Source organism: Hippoglossus stenolepis, chromosome 1 (assembly GCF_022539355.2).
Source record: "Hippoglossus stenolepis isolate QCI-W04-F060 chromosome 1, HSTE1.2, whole genome shotgun sequence".
Taxonomy (NCBI): domain Eukaryota; kingdom Metazoa; phylum Chordata; class Actinopteri; order Pleuronectiformes; family Pleuronectidae; genus Hippoglossus; species Hippoglossus stenolepis.
The window spans coordinates 22,077,239-22,098,691 of NC_061483.1; the positions used below are offsets into that span (position 1 = coordinate 22,077,239).

The 21,453-nt window shown below is 39.9% G+C and overlaps 1 protein-coding gene across 6 annotated transcripts in view; it reads left to right on the plus strand.

Annotated features, from left to right (window-relative positions):
- The window catches only part of nptnb (neuroplastin b), a 27,083-nt gene continuing 5,630 nt past the window's right edge, over positions 1–21,453 (plus strand). The window contains exons 1-7 of one of the 6 annotated variants that reach the window (XM_035180827.2): positions 1–616; positions 10,892–11,239; positions 15,637–15,811; positions 17,371–17,465; positions 18,023–18,070; positions 20,501–20,634; positions 20,722–20,995. In XM_035180827.2, the coding sequence (XP_035036718.1) occupies positions 541–616; positions 10,892–11,239; positions 15,637–15,811; positions 17,371–17,465; positions 18,023–18,070; positions 20,501–20,634; positions 20,722–20,995 (1,150 nt within the window). In that variant the 5' untranslated portion in view covers positions 1–540. The remainder of the gene's footprint in view (positions 617–10,891; positions 11,240–15,636; positions 15,812–17,370; positions 17,466–18,022; positions 18,071–20,500; positions 20,635–20,721; positions 20,996–21,453) is intronic. The other 5 variants (XM_035181625.2, XM_035179984.2, XM_035183153.2 and 2 more) reach the window with 5 other exon arrangements.

Consider the following 21,453-nt stretch of genomic DNA (forward strand, 5'->3'; position numbering starts at 1 on the left):
GCACGCGCAGGTTGTCGTTGGTGTCCTACCCGCAGCTGTTCCTCTTTTTTCTGTGGTATTAAAAATAGACCGGTGCTGATAACGGACTCGTGTTGCGGCTACACCACTTCCCGTCGGGGATCATTTGTGCGCCACTTTCATTTTAATCACCAAACCGTGACCGTGACAGCGCAAACGCGCATCGGTCTGCGCATCTCTGAAATCTTCACTACAGTGTGGACAACCTCCCTGACATCCAGAGACCTCTCCTCCGCAATCCGACGAGGGCTTCTCTGCCGCCTATGGCTGCTCATCGTCGGCATCCCTGAGCCGCTGGCCTCGTCCCCGGACCATTCACCTGCAGCTGTCATCTGAAGGTCTTTGAATCAGGGAGACGTCTCTACGATCATCATTATTTTTTCTTTTCTTTTTTACATCATCATCCTTAAAGAACCCGCTGCTATGCTGGGCCCATCTCTCTAGATCTTTTGATCAATACACACGAGCTCTCATCCCACATCCGTCCGACCGAGACCCTGGTACTCTCATCGAGCCCCGACGATGCATCCTAACGCAGCGATGCTGGCGATGGTCCTTTTGGGGAACTTGGCGGTGCCTTTCGCCTCGGCTCAAAACGGTAAGAGACTGACAGCAGATGTGACCCACGACATGATTGTAAACACCGCGTTGATGGGGGAGACTTGACTTGTGCGAGGACCGCCGAGCGAAATGTTCCCGGAGAGGGTTGTGAGAAGGACTGCGATAAAGCCCCTGCTGAATATTGTAGTTTCACACACAAACTCGACAACAAGGCCGGAGTCAGATTCAATCAGTGACCACACCGTGCAGCCTTTACGGGTCTCTACACTCCACAGAGAAATCTGACGTGTGTTTAATCTATTGCGAGCTGAGTAGCCACAACCTACTAGTAGACGTGCCAGGACCAGCTGTCACTTTCGGACAAGTCAGATATGTTGTCGGGTTTAGTTTTAAGTCGACACTTAGCGTTGTTGCTCTGTGTCTGAGGTTGGTACCTTCCTGGGATTAGATCTGAATATGTAAGCTACATACAGTAGTAGCCTTCGGGTCGCCTGAGGCTGTCAGTGTGCAGTTTGTTTAGTGGAGGGGGGGTTGGGTAGCAGAATGTGCCAGGCAAGACTAACCTGCTCTGGATGCAGATCAAGGATTTAGTGAACACCATACACAGGATATAAATTATGCTATTACCAAGTGCTTGTGTCACCAGTGTTGGATCTAGCTACTACATTTACTACAGCCACATTTCCTTTAATGACTTTTCTCTCTTGCCCAACTGGTTCAGTGTTCAGTTAGAGCAAAACTACATACACAATTAATCCTCATTTTCTTATTGGATCATCATTTAGTGTCTTTGAGCACCAGATGTTTATTCTTTTGTTGATATTCATTCTCAATTTCAAAAGCGGACTGTTTTAAAGTCATTAATGATAATAAAACAAAATATAATTTGGTTGCAATAAACATCAGCAACATAGTGTTGGGTGTGCCCAGCTGTCCTCCTCTGATACAGCATTCCATTCCAATTCTGTTGAATCACGTTCACCCAGAGGCGCACACGAATCAGCAGATATTCATGAAATGAAAGCAGATTATTTCCAATCTTTATTCTTTTATAATTTTCCAAATTCTAAAAGATCAACATCAATGGGTTCCTCGAGCAGCCATGTGTTAAGTATGTAAATTAAATAATATATTTCAGTTTTTGTTCTCTTAAGAAGCTGCTGCACCCACATGTCAAGGCCTCATGTTGACATATCAATGTCAATGACAGGATCTAATCCCCCTTCAGAGTAAAATAAAGCAGAGAATTACCCAGCCTTGCTCACAATTTTAATGCTTAATGTCCACCTCTTCTTTGCTAGGGGATAATTGGACACCCACTATGCAAGGATATTTTGATGGCAGGATGACAGGGTTATGAAAAACCTAAGTCCACCACTGTCAAACCCTCTTAGGATTTAACATTTGCAAGTATCTGAAAATTAAGAATTCTTAGATTATTTGAGTCTAAACAATTTAAATGTAATTAATAACTACACCATTTTTGAAATAGGCAACACGATACACAGAATATGCAGAAAGGAATGCACATCATTTAACAAGAAATCACAGAAGTAGCCTACGACTTCAGCTTGTGAGGAGTCTGCGAAATCTGAAATACTACAGCAGTTATATAACAAAGTATTATTCCTTGAATTCCTCTCTGTCTTCTTTATTAATTTCTCTGAGGTGCTTGAAGTGTGTGTGCGTGCAATGTCAGGCATTCTCTGATCTTGCTATCTGGAAAATCAAATACCCAATAAACCCTCTATTGTTTGATTAAGTCCAAGCAAAGGCATTCCAAGCACTTCCTGTGGTCTTTGCCCAGCATTAGTGCCTGTTCACTGAGGCCCAGACCACACCACAGAAACACACAAGCATACACAGGCACATATACACACCAGTGTTCAGTGGGAGACAGACTGGTGCCACCCAGTCACTAAATCTGACAGTGCTTTATGTAGAGATTCTAAATCCATAGCATATATACAGATGCATTTCTTTTCTAGTAAACAGCCCTGGCATTTAATACAGATTTGACCACAGCTGTAATAAGCTGCAGTTACTGTTTCACATCCCGTAGACCCAAAAGCCATTTTGCTTCTCTCTCTCACAGTTCAGATTAAGGGTAATCGGTGCATGCCGTCTTACCCTAGATTTTCCTGGGATAATACAGAGTTCAGGGAGTGATGGCAGGAGAATAATAATTATAAGTGCTCGAGATGTAATCACCGTACCTGGGAAGAAAGGGAAATTCATGCCATTATTTCCTCATATTTAGGGAAATGGAGGCTTATAAGCTATAGGCCTCTGTGACAGATATTTGGAGGACTGTAAATAGCATCCATCCATTCTGCCCTGTTTCTATTTTTACCACCGAGACACAGCACAGAGAACTGTGGCTTTAAGGTCCTTTTGTGAAAGTGAATCCATTAACTCTTAATGGACGGCCTCCTTGTGCACAGCTGCACAGCCTTCTAAAGACTCGCTAGGTGGCTGTGAACTCTTTAGGCAGAGGGATGATGTGATCTTTATGCAAAGTAAATAAAGGATGTTGAGAAGGTGGCAGCCTGTGTGTCAAGACATGCAGATCAAGACGAGATAACCTCGAGTCAAGAGCTGATATTATTTCGTATATTTCCTGTTTGTTTTCTGATTACAGCATGTAAGTTAGCAATTACAGGACTGTGCACATAAAACAGCAAAGATTAGGTTCATGATGTGGAGAAAGCTGTGCCCACGTGTACTGCAATATGTACTGCAGGCCCACGCTGCATTTTAAGATAAGCATTCTGCAGTTATTTACCATACAATCAATAGGCCCACATGATGCAGCAGCTTGTCCATTATCATGTTACTGTCCAGGCTGTGGACAAAGTTACATTCGTGAGTCTGGAAAATATGTTGGAGGACTCAGGCCAGCTCTTACCCTGAGTCATGCTTGCCCACTGTGAAAACTGATATGGATTGCACTGATTAGAAGCAGCATCACTCTAGTAGGCCATAAAACCCACCGCAGGTACATACCGATGCACAGCTATAAGGGAGCGATTTGTCAAGTGATAGTTGCTGCTGAACATGCATGCTCATTATTACATTTTTTATTTCAACAGCACTTGTATTCATGCAATTACACACTTTATAGCTGGAAGTCTAGCCACAGCCCTTTACTACTGGGTCTTTTAGTTGAAAAACTCAGGTTAGGTGTTCTGCACAGGAGCAGCTCTGAGAAAGAATAGTTAAAGAGGGTTCTTTCATTTAAACCCGGTCAAATTCTTTCCACTCGTCTGGGTATTTTAACGACGGATGTAGCAGACACAAGGTTGCTTTTTCCTCTACAGACTCATGCCAGCTGATGTTCAGCATTTAAGCTGACAAATGGTAATTTTTGAAAGTATGTAGGAGATTGGGGAATAGCATTTGTCACCCATGAAAAAAAAACAAAACATATTAATGGTGGAAGTCATTACCCTGGAGGTGTAGTTTTTTCTAATTTTAGAATTATCTTGGTACAGTATTTCATTGATGAAAATCAGTGTGCTGTGATGTGTTTTATCGTGCTTCTCGGGTTCTACATCAAATCATTTCAATTCCCCTGTTTTGACCTCTGAAAGAGAACTAGGAAGTGTTCTCTGGTTGTGATTAGGGGATAGGATTAGAGCATTTCTACCCAGCACAGGGGTTATTGGGATTTAAATCTCATTAAACTGTTGCCTCTCCTCTGATCTGCATGACAGACCAGTAAAAAGAAAATGGTTGGCCCAAACGTCACCTTTTTTCTGGAGATTGAGATTCTCAAATAACTGCAATATTTTGTCACATTGTGCCACCACAGTGACATCAAATTAAGTACATCAGTGGTGTGATGAAGTGAGTCAGCCTCTCTGACACAAATGTAGCTGCAAATCCCACCCTCAGTATCTTTTAAGTGTAGTTAAATTTCTGATTTGATCAGTATGTCTGTATTTCTTCTTTATTTTGGACAAAAATCTCTCTGTTGTTTTACGTTTTTTATCGGGCAGATCAACTTAGAAACAAAGAGTTTTAGCCATTGTATTTCATAGTTATCTAGTTTTATAATGTGCACATTCTTAAATCACTACATTAGCTTCTAGGAGCCGAAAATGACCTTCTGGTTTTCATGTATTAACCTAATGCTACTAATGACTATTAATAGTTATTGTCCAAGCATTCATTAGTAAAGCATATAACAATATCGATTTACAGAGACTTGACACTTGGTTGATGCAAATAATCAACCATAGTAAACATCTTGATAAATCTAATTTAAGTTTTACATTTTTAATCAATTAATTTCCTTACATTTTATTTGTAAAGGGCCAATCAAAATAACTAAATGATTCCAAGGCTCTTTACATAGTAAAGTTGAGACCTTACTGTATAGAGTTGAGTTATTATTTAATTTAATTGTGTGGAAGTGGTTTTGGTTATTCAGTGGCGGGCAGAGTATGTTTTCGCTTCCAAACAGAAACCATTTTATATTTGGTATCAATGAAACGTTCAATCCGACTGCATCATTTAGCCTCTGGGTTGGATTTTCCAACAACAAAGCTTGAGAACGCCATGTTTTTCAACAGCCATCCTCTTTTATATCAGCAATAAACAATGTAAACTGCACCGATTAACCAGTACAGTTTCGGTTATATCCATTGTGAAGCACATTGACAGTGTAAATAGAAACCACTGGATGTTTGATAGATAAGTAATATATCTGAAAACTTAAGCAAACCTTGAATATGGTCACATTTTGTTTAATATAAAGTATTTAGCCAGTGTTATCTGCCCAATGGTAATTTAAAAAGTAGAGAAATAAGAATAACAAATCATGTCCTATATACATGCATGGTGAAAGATTCCAAAAAATATTATGGCTAATTGAGACGCAAATAGCACATTCAAACTGGTGTTACAAATTCTTCCTAAGGTGGCGTTTTCTTAAGAAGTGTGCAAAGACTATGTATATACTGACAACTTACCTTTTTTTATATAGTTTTGTGGCCCCTGGCAGGGCACGGCAAGTTACACCCTTATGACTCTTACTAGATATTTGGTGACATTGACACACCCTCTGTATAATTTTACCCAACTTCAACACAAAATGATGAGTGAATCAGCAAAAAACCACCGCAAAACACCTATGTGGAAATATTTGGCTTTAAAATTTCACAAAATCATTTACATAGTTACATAGCCTAGTAGTAGCTTGATTTTATTTGAGTAAATCAACAAAGCTTTACTCAGAAGTCAATATTTACAATGTAGATTACAATTCTAGAGCCAATATAGCAACCTCTAGGCTATATGAGTGAAAGATAGAGTCTAAATAATAGATGCAGCTGTTATGTGTGTGTCATACAAATGACCTGCAAAGGCACAGATATCTATCATGGTACCATGCATATAAAACAAAGACACCCACAACCTCAAACAGCACATAACCAATTGGCCCTAGGGTGTTTCCTATTTGCTGCTTTCTCTGTCGGTATTGTGCGACTGTGGACAGGAATCCAGGTTGTAGGCAAAAAACTGAGTCACACTCAGGCTGCATGGTGGTGGTGGTGGTGGTGTGTGTGGCGAGCTGTCAGTCCTCAGGGGATCTCTTTTCTCTTCCTACATCAGTGGAGTATGTAGGCTGTAATGACTGTGACTTCTATACAGCCTGAGACAGTACGGCTTGTCACAGAAAACTTCAGGTCATTGTGTGATACTATTATGCACGCATATAATACAGGAGTGAAGTGAGCCAAGTGAGCCAAGTCAGACATAGCACTCTGAAGGACTTATTAATTTTGTGTTGAGTAATTTCTCTTAAACAATCCACTTATACAAACATTTGAAATCCTTGTTTTGAGCAACGCCTAGAGAGAAAAGCCATACCCCTTATTGCGGTGAAGCACTTATTTGTTCCAACTATCATATAATATAATTTTAAGAAAGGCTATATTCAGCAAAAAAACCCACCACAGAAATATCTGCTGAGGTAATATTTTAGTTTCTGTTCATTTTTGTCGCTACAAGCATTTCATTGGTCTTACAAATAATTCTTGGATCATTACAATCCACCAACACCCAGCGGCCACTGGGAAGGGTTAGTTTAAACAGAACGTTCCCATGTTAGCTCTGCAAGCATTAACAATTAGCCACCTATAGCAGCTAAGCAGCTGCAATACACGTTGGCTGTATAATGTTGTATAACCACAAAAGAGCAAGCAACTCATGATCCAGATACACCTTTAAAGCCCATGGGAGGGTGTATTTGATCCTAAATGATAGATTTTAGGGGAAAAAAATCAGGACACAAGCCGCATCTACATTTCAGCAAGCTCTACACAGCTTCAAAGTGATAGTTGATGCAAGTTCAAGCCCTACTTGTAACCACTTCTGTTCATACTGTTAACATGTTGAGGAATGCTCAAACCAGAGTTAAAGTAACGTAAAATTGCTTCAAAACGCATAATACGGTGCGTTTATTTTGTTGTTTTTCACACAAGTTTTTGACTTTAAAAAAAATATATACAAGATGAACAGCAGTAAATTGATCAGACTGCCATATTTTTAGATTTTGCTTTCTATTTACTGTACATGGACACAGAACATTTTTAATGTACACACATACACCATACTAAAGTCAAAATGTTATCAGCTCTTTTTTTTGTTGCATTTTTCATGAACAAAATGATTAGAACTAGTCAACCCCCTGCTCATTTGCACAAGGATGATCTCTGCTCATCTTTATTCTACTGTACTTTCTCACCAAGAGGCTGAGATCTGTCCACCATCCGCAGTCCCATTCTTTGTCACTTCTCATCTCCCAGCACGCATTTGAAATGAATGAGCACCGGCTGGCTGTTTAGTGCTTTGTTTTCACTCCCAGTGTAGGCTCCTTGTTTAAAAAAGACACGGAGATTGGGTCTGTTCATTGCCGAGTGTTGTCTGTAGTTTGTTCTCTGCTTATTTTTCCTCAGAGCCTCCTTGGGCTGATTTTGAATTAAGTAATCTGTTTCTTTTTCCTGATTAAATTTGTCATCACCTTGGAGGACATTCAGCACTTTCTTTTTTGAGCTGATACTGTGATTAAGAGTTCTACAATGCATGGCAGACAATGCTTATCTGTGCCATGAGCTGAGCCTACTGTCATACCCATAATAACAGTAGAGAATCCCATATGAAATTGTCAAACTGAAAATACTGCTTTAAAAGTGTGGGCGGAAAGGCTTGGATTCACCCTCTGGGATTATGTGGTGAGCTTGATGGGCCCAGATGTTTCAAGAGAAAAGAAACAAATGCTAATTACTCTGCATATCTCTAGGCATCGCACAGAGAAACACAAGTTGTAAGCACCCCATATCCGCCGACACATCTCCAAACAGTAGAAATTCTCGTCATAATCTCTCCTCCCTATCGTCTAATTTATTTTCATATGACTGTGAGTCACGAACTGGTGTTGGGCAACAGACTTGTTACCATGGCACTGCTTGGAATCCATGTATTGTTAAGTATGTGATATATTTTGGCTGTACTTTGACAGCCTGTTTGAGAGCAGTGCAGAGAGAATAATGTTCTCAAGCATTGCAAACATTGTGGATTATAGCATTAAGGAAAATTACTGAATAAACCATGTAAACGGAGTGAATAGTATTTATATTGACCTGGCAATTAAATTTCAAACGGAATTATTTAAATTAATTATAATTGGTTTCACTGTTCATTTTGGGAATGAGCTGAAAACTGTAGTTGTTTACACTCCTTCCTTCGACATATCTGTTCCTGTGCTTATGATACCTTGAACAGGGCAGACAGATCTGGGAGGGCCTGGGAGCTGTTGTATTTAGACACGACGCACATTCTACCACTGAAGAGACCACAGGCTCTTTGTTCCAATTTCCACTACAACAATTCAGGGCAAAGTTAAGGCAAGGTTTTTTTCGGATTCATCTAAGCACATGTGGTATACAGCTGACAGGCTGCAGGGGCGGCAGAGAATGCTCTCTGTGATCCAGGTGATTTGTCATTAGATAAGGTTCATTAAGGCTTGCAGTGTGTTGTTAGGGTAAGTGCTGATGTGGAACAAGGTCATGAATCAGGCACAGACATAGCATGGTACACACACAGTTGTGGTAATAATGCGTATGGGTCCCATTTCATTATGAATTTGACTATATTTAAGAGTTTAAATATATTTCCTGCTCCAAGCGGCAGCAGGGTAATCCACTAGTGTTAGAAAAATCGAGGCCGTTTGTCCGACTTCTTAAGATTGAGTGGCGCGAAAATGTCAGTTCATTCAGTATTGATGGAGAAGGTGGTTGAACTATCCTTTACATGCAAATTTTTAAAACCTGCTGTTAAAGACCAGCTTATCCAAAGTTAAAGCTGGTTGACCCAATTTCTGGTGTTAACAGCAAGAGCTGATATGGATGAAATGAGATGAGGTTTTATGCATACATATACACACACATAAAGTTACACTCTATATTCAGAGGCCTATGTTTTAAAAAGAGCAGAGTGCAGTTTGTCAATTGCTGAAACTAAGTTGGCCATAGTTTGTGTTTGTCAGCCCTGTGACAGACTGGAAACATGTCCAGGGTGAACCCTACTTCTTACCCAACACGTGCTGGAAGACACTGCAGCACCACAGGATCCTAAACAGGATAACCGGGTGTAAAAAAAAAAAAAGAAAAGGGAAAATTAAACGCAGTATTCCATTTACCAAAGTTGATGAATACTGACTCATATTTCTATGGGTGGTGAAATATAATTTATTGGTAAATATAATTTTGTTGCTTCATTAATGGAGACATTTTCTTTGCCTCAAGTTTCCAGATTTTATTGACAGGATATTCTTAAGTTAAGAAGGGTCAAATAAAAACAATATGAGTCTGATCCAGACGCAAGACACAGGGTATTGGGAAACAATCAACAGGCATTAGGTGCAAAAATCTGGTGTTGTGTGTCATAATTGACAAAAATGGCAGTTGCATGTTGTCTCACAATGTTTTCTAATAGAGAGGAGCATGTTTGATGAAGAGATCAAGCCACGCGCAAATGTAATAGAATGATGTGATGTGAGTGATGTGTGTGAAACAGAGGAAAGGTTTATAGGTTTTTCCGAGCACAAGGCATATCACACACGTCATTAAAGACCCCAAAAAGTGATTGGTTGGGGAACAGTCTGTCCTGGCACAACACAGCAAGGATTTATGATTCCATGATCGCCTCACACACATGACAGAGTGACCATCTTAGAGGACAATGACAAGCGCATACCTCCGCCAAGGGTAGCTTGGCGGAGGTATGCGCTTGTCATTCAAGAAAGTGAAAAAAAAATCCTGGATCTACTCATTTATCCGGATCTGTTCGAAAATGTAATAGGTTCTTATTTGAGTCATGCCCCGACCTTCCACAAAATGTGATGGAATGTGGGTCAGTAAGTAGTAATCCTGTTTACAGACAGTCGAACAAAAAAAACGCAATAAAAACATGTTCCTTGGATGAGGTAAAAAATTATTTTAGTCTGATGCTAGATACTAACATCTCTAGTGGATGCAATACGATGCTAGTTGACTGATGTTGCTCACTTTACCCAAGATGTCAATTATTGTACCTTTTAATTTCTGCAGATTAAGTGACATTCATTCCTCTGACAGAACGGTCTAAGTGATACTTAAACTGAAGGATAAAGTTTTAGGCAACTGGTTTTGATGAAGTTCATGGTTTTATATGCAGTGCTATTTTTCAGATCTGACAAATGTGTGGCATACTTGTGGGACATTTTCATTTCATTGGGGTCAAGTAGGAGTGCTGCCACTGATTGTTACCACACAGTAAACACAGGGAAGGGTGGAGGGATGGTTCTACTTGAAAAGGAACACTATCAATTGTGATCAAAGTCTTTTCAGCAAAGTGCTCTAACTAGCAAATGAAAGGTACACTTCAAAATCCTGTTTCACTTACTTTTTATAAGATAACATGAGAGAAAGAGAAAACAAAATACACAGTATAAAAGCATAATTTGCTGGTAAGGACTTGGGACTGGGTGACTATGACTTTATCTGATAGTTGTATGGCCTTAGTGGGCCAGGGAAGTCTGATGTTGACAGGACTGGATTTAGGCAATCATTAACCTTTTCTTTTTCCACCTATCAATGATTTGAGGGTCTTTTTTATTTGCCTTTAATCATCATCGCTTTTGTTTGTATGTTCTGATCCTATTTGATTTCTTTCTCCATCCCTTAACCTTTCTACATCTTCTTACTGCTCTAACCCTCTTTTACCCTTTCCTTCCCTGCCATCCTGATACACTTTTTCTCTCCAGCTGGGTTTGTGAAGTCGCCCATGTCTGAGACTAAGCTTACGGGGGACACCTTTGAGCTGTACTGCGACGTGGTCGGCAACCCCACTCCAGAGATCCAGTGGTGGTATGCTGAGATCAACCGAGCCGACTCCTTCAAGCAGCTGTGGGACGGAGCCCGCAAACGCCGGGTATCTATCAACACGGCTTACGGCACCAATGGGGTCAGTGTGCTCGGCATCACGCGCCTCACACTGGAGGACTCTGGGACCTATGAGTGCCGGGCCAGCAACGACCCCAGGCGCAATGACCGCCGACAAAACCCTGCCATCACCTGGATCCGCGCCCAGGCCACCATTTCGGTGCTACAGAGTGAGTGGTCTATGTCCCGTAGTACCTAGGGTGGTAAACAAACTACCGATCCCGTGTCCCAACCACTCCAACCCGTAAAAACCTGTCAAGAGCCCTCCCTCTCTACAGCGGTCACTGGCCAGATAAAAATAAAACAAACAACCACGTATTTATTCATATGCATTTTTCAATTTGGTTATTATCATAGTAAAAATAGAAGGAAAAAAACGTCCTTATGCCAGTGGTCGCATTTTATGTTGTTTTCATAAATATTGAATTGTGTTTCTTAATTAAGTTTGGAAAATATTTATGTTCCCTACTGAACTCTGTGAACTCCCCATCTCTCCCCAAATCCCTTAAGCATCTTGTTGTAAATGACCACAAACCCAGGAGCTTTACTCAGTCTCTATCTACATTTTTCTCTTTCCTCCCACACAAAACCTTTGTCTCAACTGTCTGTGTCTTTTTTACAATATTCAGATCATTATCCCTTTCTCTGTATCCTAATTTCACCCATTTCCTATCTATGGATTTACTTCTGATACCTATCCCTTTACATAATGTTGTGTCTTTTACGTTGCGTGGATTGTTTTATTTACTTCAAAGCTCTGCCTGCTAAATGCAGCAGAAACCTAGTGGTGCTTTGAAGTAATGGTGCTTTTGATTTGGCTTTCTTACTCTGGGCACAGTGTAAATGGGACTGTAAGAAGACACAAGGAGGGATCAGTTTAGGTGTAAAAGAGTGATTCCTGCTGTCAATTCTTTCCTGATAAAAGCAAACATTTTCTGTTTTCAAATTTTTGTCTGGTAATCCAATAGAGGATGAGACCATGCACGGGCCTTGAGTGTCTCATTTCTTGTTCAGATGAGACAGAGGTTTCACTTCTGTAAAATTGTTTTTTTTGGACTTGCCTGTGCTATGTATAACCTTGTGCCTTCTCAGCCATTAAGAGTGTGACTATGAATCAGTAATGACATTATATCCTTTAACTCTCTGCTCTATGAAGACAAACATTCAAACGAACTGAATTTCAACTGGACTCTTCTAATCTGTGCATGCTTCAGTGCTCTGCCCACTGGAGCACAGGGAGATGTGGAATGTTGTTAGTCATAGTGAAGCTCTCTGAGAAGCTTAGAGGAGTCTGATCATTGCTGGCTCTGACAAAACTCTTTACCTCTGCTGAGCACTATTTTGATTAGGTGTGGCAATTTCTACTTCTATAAGAAGTGCAATGGACAGTAGCTATTCACTACATATATTCTGTCATTACTGAGGAGTAAATGTTCTTTGCGTATACATGTAATATCCAAACTGTTACATGTATATAACAGGCTATACATAAACCCCCCTTGAAATGAATGTATAGTTTGTAGCTGGGGAAACATGCCAAAGTCTGATTGTCTTGTTTTGGGCTACTAGTTATGCAAAATTTAGTTTGTGAATGTGAATAATTCTAGATCAATGTACTCCCTATCAGTAAATATATATGCAGTATCTGAGGCCCATTACAAAGCTTTATCATTTATTTTGTATTTGGCATTTGGACATTTGAGCAAATTCAATTTAAATGTTGAATTTTCTAAAATGAATAAATAAAACGCATGCATGCATGCATGGACAACATGTACTGAGGAACACCTTTCAAACATGTGCTACATGTACTTAAAATGATACTGTACCCAAAATCTTTTCAGTAGGAAACTAGACATTCTTCTGGTTCAAGAAATATTTTCAGGGATACACAGACATTTTTGCTTTGCTTTTTTGATGATAGCAATAATACCCCTCATGTTTAAAGCTACAGCCAGCAGCAGGTTAGCTTAGCTTATCATACTTTTACGAAATGCCTAGCTTGTACAAAGGTAAAAATTAGAACAGCATATTTTTAGATTGAAGTGACATGTGAAATTTATACAAAAAAACAATCTTTAAAAATGACAATTGTGATTTTATAGGGGGTTATGTGCCAAATAATTTCTTGGCTGGTAGACTTAATGCTAATCTTATCCCACAGGCTACTGACGGCGGCTTCATATGTAGTATAGAGGATATAAAAACTTCATTTGTCATAATGTGGCACTTTAGCTCTTAACAAAGAAGAGCAGCTGTCATCAGCTTTAATTTAAATGCCAGTAACAAGTGATTTAAATTCAAAAGTTTTTATTCCAGTATCAAAATGTCTGTAGAGGAGTCTCTATCAACGTCTCCATCATTGTCAATTTCGAAACAAAAATGTGGTTAACGGGTGAGTATTTTTGTTCAATACATTCAAAAATTTAACAAGATTATCAACAGAAATAGGTTTTGATGTCAAACTACTGAAGTTAGCATGCTAACCACCAAGCCTGAGCCTGTCCCGTCTCGTAATATCACATTGTACCTCAAGAGGCGGTAGTGAGTCACTGTTGTGTCCTCAGTCCAACATGAGAGGATGAAGAAGTTGCAGCTGTGAAAAGGTTATAAGCCTGTGCTGAGGCTGTTTCTCCATTAAAGAAAGAAACTCTTTACCATTGGAATTTATCACGCCACACAATTCATGCACAGCTGGTTTCTTTGTGAAAAAATGAACATAAAATCTTTTCAGCCACTTTTAATGTGGTGAGTGTTTCATACTCGAATACTGATTTTTCATTTAGTATCACTTTTACTAATTGCATGGATCTCAGTGGATTCTGAGTACAGATATACTATACACTTATAAACCAAATAGCTAATCTATTTTAAAGTGACTGCTCTTTCAACAATCGTATTGGTATGTCAAGTGTTCTCATATTTGTACTGGAAAAATATAAATGTGTGGGGCAAATCAGACATAAAAATTCACTGAAAATTGCATATCCTTATTAAGAATGAATGGTACAAACCATTTAGATCTACCATGTGTTCAGGAAACTGTTTTCTCTGTGCCAGCATAGAGAAATTTCTCTGTTACTGGCCCCTCTCACTGGAGTGCACCTCTTGTAATGTAATGACCAACAAATTCACAATTTGAGGTCTGCCTTGCCTCTTACGATGACATAATGTTTCATAAATATAGACCTTGCCAAGTTGGTCATGATGTCTCAGCTACTTTGTTTAATTAAATTTGAAAAACATAAAGAGTAAAGTTTAATCAAAACATTTTACTATAATAAACTACCAGATGACGTAGAGAAGACAATATATTTGTACTGATAATGCAGTAATTTTAAAGAGTATCATTATGTAATAAATGTCAGTCAATTGGATACAATAATCAAGCGGAAAGAGGAAATCAAGTTTCACTACATCTTGACTGATTTAGAGCAGTATTTAATATTTAGTTACATTCTGATACGGTGTTGTATTATCCAGCAGCTACCACATTTTAAGATGTCACACTGTGTCCTACAAACAACCTTCAGGTTAAATTGCCTGTGGACCACTGTGCCGTGTTTGCTAAATGTTAATTTATGTACCTCATGTTGTGTGTGTACGCATGTCTCAAAGATACTATTAATAGTACATGTGGTTCTGCTTGGTGAGGCCGATGTAAAGGGGGGAGGGAGAGATTTCCCTTCAGCTATAGAGTCTACAGAATAGCAAGATGAGGGTGGCATGAATGCTAATAGACGTCACATGCCAGTCTCAGCAGCCCTTCTTTCCCCTCTCCTACTTTTTTTCTTGCTAGTGGCCTTGCAGCAGCAGCCAGTAGTAGGATTATGATGCCTCTCTCCTCTGCTCCTCCCCTCGAGGGCTCCGTCGTTGCCATGGTTGGCCCGCCCTGGAAGAGGAGGAGGGGCAGGGCAGAGGAGGCTTTCTGCTCACTACTGAAGGCAGAGCAAAGGGCGCCTCGCTCTCAGATGACACCTCCCGTTTCCCTGAATGCCCTTGAAAGGTGGACCCTGGTATTGTTTAGTCACCAGTGTGCTTAGTATTTTAGAGGCTGGAGTACTTCAAGCAGGCGTACAGCACGAATGTAAAATGTCAGAGGACTGTTCAGTGATGACATTTATTTGCAAGCTTCGAATAGGCTCTATTACAATGACACATAAAATTACTGCAGTTATCAGCTACACAGTATCTTCTGTCAGACATCATCATGGAATCTGCGCGACTGTATTGTACATTTTTTTTAAAGTCTGAAAAAAAAATTACAAATGTAGTGCGAGATAGGTATAATCAAATAAATTTAATTGAATTTAATTGTGTATTACTGGAGGTCATTAGACAAACTCTCAAGATAAATGCTTGACAAGGCATTCCAGCCATTTCATTTACTTATTATGCCTTTGTTTATTTGGTCTGTGCACTTCTGTCTTCACCTCATAGATACCCTCCTACACAGATTGTATAAAAAAAGCACTCAGCCTACAGCAACCACAGTACGGGAGGAAGAGTTAAAACAGCGTTGAGCCCCAGTTCTGTGATAAGGCTTTTGACTGTGTCTGTCTTCCAGAACCAAAGATCAATGCCTCTGATCAGATCATCCTGTCAGCGGAAACCTCAGGCAAACCCGTTACCCTGCAGTGTAACCTCACCACTGCCCACACCCCTCACAAGGAAAGCTTCTGGATGAAGAATGGACAGGAGATCACCAATACACGGACAGATCAAATGAACACATCGCACAGGTGACATATCTTGGGAGAAGACAATGTGGATTGCTCTCAGCAATGAAACGGAGAAACATTTGTCAGAAAATGTTAAGAACTAGACTTGCTGAGACAGTTAAATGATTGGCATCAAGTTTGAAATGGGAGTGTTGGTTAGATCCACAGAAAGAGTAACTCAGGTTTGTTTTTCTGCTTGGCTAACCAACCACTGGTAGTTGCTTGTAAATGGGTCAAACTACAGCACTGCAGACATTCTCTGCTGTATAATAAGTAGTCTGTGTGTTTTGTGCATTTTCCAGACATTGAAGATACAACAACTCATTAAAAGCTAGATTGTTTGTACAATTAGCTTCAGGCCGTTACTAAGGCAATTCATAAACACATTTTAATACATTTTTTAAGGTAAATCTTCTGCTGGAGTTGTGTTTTCATTAGGAAAACACATTGACTTGAGAATTCTTATAGCACCTGAATCTTGTGGCTAATAGTGTGCTATTGATGGCTATACAAATCTCAAAGTGGGAAATAAGACAACTTAAGTTTGAAAGTACCTTTCATTACATTATGTTGCTCGGTTTTTTAGCAAGCTACTAAAAAATATTAGGACATTGAAATTTAGACTAGAGAGTGGATACCCAACCTGAACCCATCGTGACTTGTTGGCACCCTACAACATTTTTTAAATGATATTCAGGTTTGGGTCTGGTCTGTCGCGTTGGCTGGGTTGATGTTTTACACTGCAAATGTCTGTATTTGCACAAAACATGCCATTAACCATGTGGGACACAGTAACTTAGTGCAGCTTACATTAAATGCATCATGCTCGGGTCGGGTTCGGATACAAAAAAAACAGAATGCCTCTTAGTATCGGGTCGGGCTCATACAGGTTCGGACAGAAAAATGCAGCCTGAGCTACACTCTTATGCTGACAGTGAAGTTTATGTCTCATAGCTGTTTTTGTCTTAATTAATCTGCGATATATTGAAATAGTCAAAAGGCAGCACTTGGTAAGAACCCTGTCATATATGGTAACATATAGGTTTTAAATATCCCTAGACTGCCACTGTTTGGATTAATCCTGAGTTTGTGGTTTTCAAAACGCCCACTGTCTTAAACCCAATGTTGAGCTATACCTTTGCATCTAAGTACAAAAACTCTATTATTGCCTAAAGTACCAACTAGTTGTTATTTCCCACTGTCACACAGTATAACCACTGGAGCACAAAGCTACTGTCGCCTCTGTAGACTCACCACAGACTCTCCCCACCCACAAGATAAGACCAATTGGTCACTTCCTTGTCACATTACATCAGTGATACTCTGGAGATTACAGCTAAAATGCCTGTGGTGCCTTCCCTGCAAAACTCAGAGCTGCTGTTCCGTAATATAACAACGTAATGGCAACATTTTGTCTCCCATAGACTTGTAGGCCCCTAAAGCGTTCACTGCTGTAGTTGGAAGTAATTACTAGAGTCAAACTGAAATCAGTTGACTTTATTTACTTGACTACTTGCAATGTGAGTGACTGGTAAATGGAAATAATGGAATAAAAGTTGGTGTGCTGTGTTTTGTTGCAGAATCATTAAACCACGAGCGGACGTTTCTGGGGAATACATGTGTGTGTTCACATTTGACATGGCACCAAATGCAAATGCAACAATCGAAGTAAAAGGTAAGATTCCTCTGACAGCTGAACCTCTGTTATACAAATGACACGAATCTCACTTAAAAAAATGTTTTTCACTATTAGGAAATTCTGGAGAAAAAGCCCTGGCCCTAATTTTAGCTCACCACATGATGACATGATAATGTTGTCTGTGGTTTTCTGCTGAGAGATGGCAAAATAAAGGTGTCCTAGAAAGGTTACCCACCTCTCAAGCTGTGCGGAGGGAGATGTCGTTGACAAAGACGTTTGCATCCATCCAGCACAGCGGTGATGACAGGGAGCAATCCTGAGGCTGTTGTCACTCTGAGCTTTCACTGAGAGGACAGCGTAGCAAAATGGACAGGCACTGCTCATGCTCACCAAAACATGCAAACACTCGGTTCAATAGGAGGCATCCTTCTAAGCAGTTAAACACTTTAACAAATTTATCTAGTGGTTAAAAGTCTGTACATTACTTTTTTATTTATAAGAGCTAATAATGGTGAAACTAGAAATAGTTAAGTACAGTTCTTGCTGTAGCTAGAAAAGCTAATAAAAGAACTACTGTGTTGGTTTCATTCAAGCCGACAGCAAAGCCATCAACTTGAATAAGGAATCTTCTCTGAGAAAGGGCAAGTGAATGCCTGTTCAAGAGAAGCTTGGCTGTGTGTAGCGCTTAAGCCAATTTGCTGTGGCATGGCTATGGCGCATACTGAGCATGTCCTGCCTCTTATTCTGCGGCTGTCTTATAGCGCTGCCTGATTGCGTAACATGGGTGATGACCGTGTGTGTTCTGCTTTTACGGGACTGCAGGATGACGGTACTCATCACCATTCAAACTGAAGTGTCCTAACCATCACTGGACTGCAGGCCAGTGATTGTTGAGGCTTGCCATCTGTCCCCTGGAGAAAAAGTCAGTGTTTTAACTAAACTGATGATGCACGACTCTGCCCTTAAAATAGCTGCGCATTCTACGTCAAAACATTTTTACAGGAATGTTTGACAGTAAGAGCATAGAAGGATCTAAACAAAGCATTTTCTTCATGCTAAATGCTCCTGTGATTTTCTAGAGGTGTGCGGGATCTTTTGTGACCCAGGTAGCAAGACCACTGTTATGCTAGCCAGTTTTGCACTGCGCTTCTGGCAGCAGTTCACTGAGATCCCTCGCCTACAGTGTCCTTGGCACACTCATCCTTGCAGGACTCAGCTCAGAGGCAACAGATGGAGGGCTCTGTGATGTTGTAGGATTAAGGCTCTGAATCCTGTCCCAGCCATCTCGGTGGCGGGAGAGGAGTTTATTGTCTGTGATACTAAGCTTACCACAGATACATATTTGGTACCTGATATTTGTCTAAATGTTTAGCACATTGGTTGAAGAAAATGTTTGAACGTGCATACAAATAACTTCTCAGTATAGTGCAGACATAAATTACTCTCCAAGTATAAAGATTTTTACACAAATTCTCAAAGTCACTTCAACATAAAATGTGGAAAGCATCTAATTAAGGATAATGACTAAGGATTTGATTTAATGGCTCTTTGAAATCCAATGTCATCTTACTCTACTACTAATTTCTATTCTTTGTGACGGACTTGACCTTGTGTATCCTCAAACGTCCCTCTCACGTTCATATTTCACTTTACCACTGTCTAGCGCACAGATTTAATAATGACAATAATCAGTCATGAGTGTGAAATAAAGGTTCCTGCCTGTGTCAGAGCCACTCTGAGGGCTGTCTCTGTGCTGTCACTCACTGACATAATACAGTAAGGATAAGGCACAAATGAGCTTGGCCACTCCCCTGCTCAGGGAGCATGTGTGCACCATAATTAGAGTGGGGTAATGTCACCAAAGAGCTCAGACCCCTCCTGCTCCATTATCCAAGCGCAACTGAAAAATGCTCATTCCAGGCTTCTCCCTTATCCTGCTTAATTGCATGGAAGGAATTATTGTCATTTTGAGGATTATTAGAAAAGCAGGAACAGTTATCTTCCTGATGCTGCGTGTCATTAAATGGAGTCTGCGTCTCTCCGTTGAGAAAGACTCAGTTTGACTTGGCATCTGTTGCAGTGCTTTATGACATTTGTTTGAATTTATTTAATTCCCTAACCTTTGTGTTGCTTTTTTTTATCATTGGTTCATTCAGTAATAAGAGCCAGTTTACAGCAATTTTCTTTGGCTGAAACCCCCTTTTGTTTAATTCACTGTGGAATTAATTTGAATGGGAACATCTGGAGGCTCTTGTATCATACTGATCCCCCTCTTCCATGACCTCATTATGAATTGTGAAATGCTCCAACCCATTCCAGAGTCTTTTTCCCATATGCAAAGGCTGGATTTACTAGAAATGCTCAAATCTATTACTAAACACAGAAAACATCTTTATTTTATCAAAGGTCATTTTGCAAGCATTACACAACAACCCATAAGGTTTTGACAGCAAGTCTTTGTCAAAAGACTAATCAGAGCTTTAGTTACTTCTAGTTACTGGCAAATTTGTGCTACATTTTTGAATAAATTAACTACATATGCAAGTGCAGTAATAGACGCACATGTACCTCAGTATATGAGATAAATACCTCTATGTCAGTGTTTTGGCCTCTTAAGAAAGAATGATTTTATCTATCCCAAGGAGAAGATTGTAGAGTCAAGTGGAAATGAGGACAGGAAATGTAGGAAATGTGTAACAACACGAATTCAGTAAATCTGTGTCAGATACTGCAATGATGCAATGACATGACTTAAAAGTAAACGATTAAATGCTTTGTACATGATTAATACAAATATCCGAAAAAGGCCTGCTAAGCTTCTTCTTTACTGCAACAGCTTGAAGTTATGACACTGAGCTGCTTCAGTGAATCTGCCCCACTGTAGAGACTCTTAATTACACTCCTCTCCCTTACATAGACGTCTGAATAACACCAATTATTACCATAGCCAGAACAGCCAATCATGCTTCCCTTATTCATGCCATCTGGTAGGAGTTTAAACGTTCCTCTGAATGGTTTACCTCTGCCAACTCAGCTAATTATCAATTTATTTATTTATTTAACCTCTACAGCAAAACCTGATATCACCGGCCACAAGAGGAGTGAAAATAAAAACGAGGGGGAAAATGCAACAATGTACTGTAAGTCTGTTGGTTACCCACATCCCACCTGGACATGGCGTAAAGTGGACGGAACATCCTACATGGTATATGTATAGATACACACACACTTTATGTCTATTTAATATATAGAGAGAGATTATTAACTTTGAGGAATGCTCATTGTTTTGTAGGAAATTGACAACTCTACTGGACGCTTCTTCATCACCAACAGAGACAACTACACAGAGCTCTACATACTAAACCTGGACATAGACACAGATCCTGGAATATATGAATGCAATGCCACCAACGTGATAGGAAACACTGCTGAGACCACTATTCTGCGTGTGCGCAGCCATCTTGCACCGCTTTGGCCTTTCCTGGGTGTGCTAGCAGAGATTATAATCCTAGTTGTCATCATTGTTGTGTACGAGAAACGCAAGAGGCCGGACGACATCATCGAGGGTAAGACATCTTCCCTGTTACTATGAAAGTTGATATCACATTATTTATGTTCATATTACAAAACAGCAATTCAAAACTTTGGCATGGTGTGTTTCTCTGGTGTCTGATCTTTGTTGTATTAAAGGGACACATTCGATTTGTCCTGTACATATGACTCTGACACTTGGTTTTAATGTTGATAAATCCATTAGATTAGAAGTATCAGATAAGAAATATAGCAATTATAGTTACAATTTCAACGCCCTTTTCAAGAGTCCAATGGCAAGTATCAGATCTTACAACTACAGGTTTGTTTACAGAAGCACGTAAACTCTTCAACCATCAGGTTGCATCAGCTCTCTGAGGAGATATGTAGTAACGATCAAAAGGACTCTTCTCCTTGTCTGATGTGGCGAACACACAGCAAACCTTTGCAAGAGTTGGCTGTTTCTATGCTGTACTAAGGGCAATGTTAACCA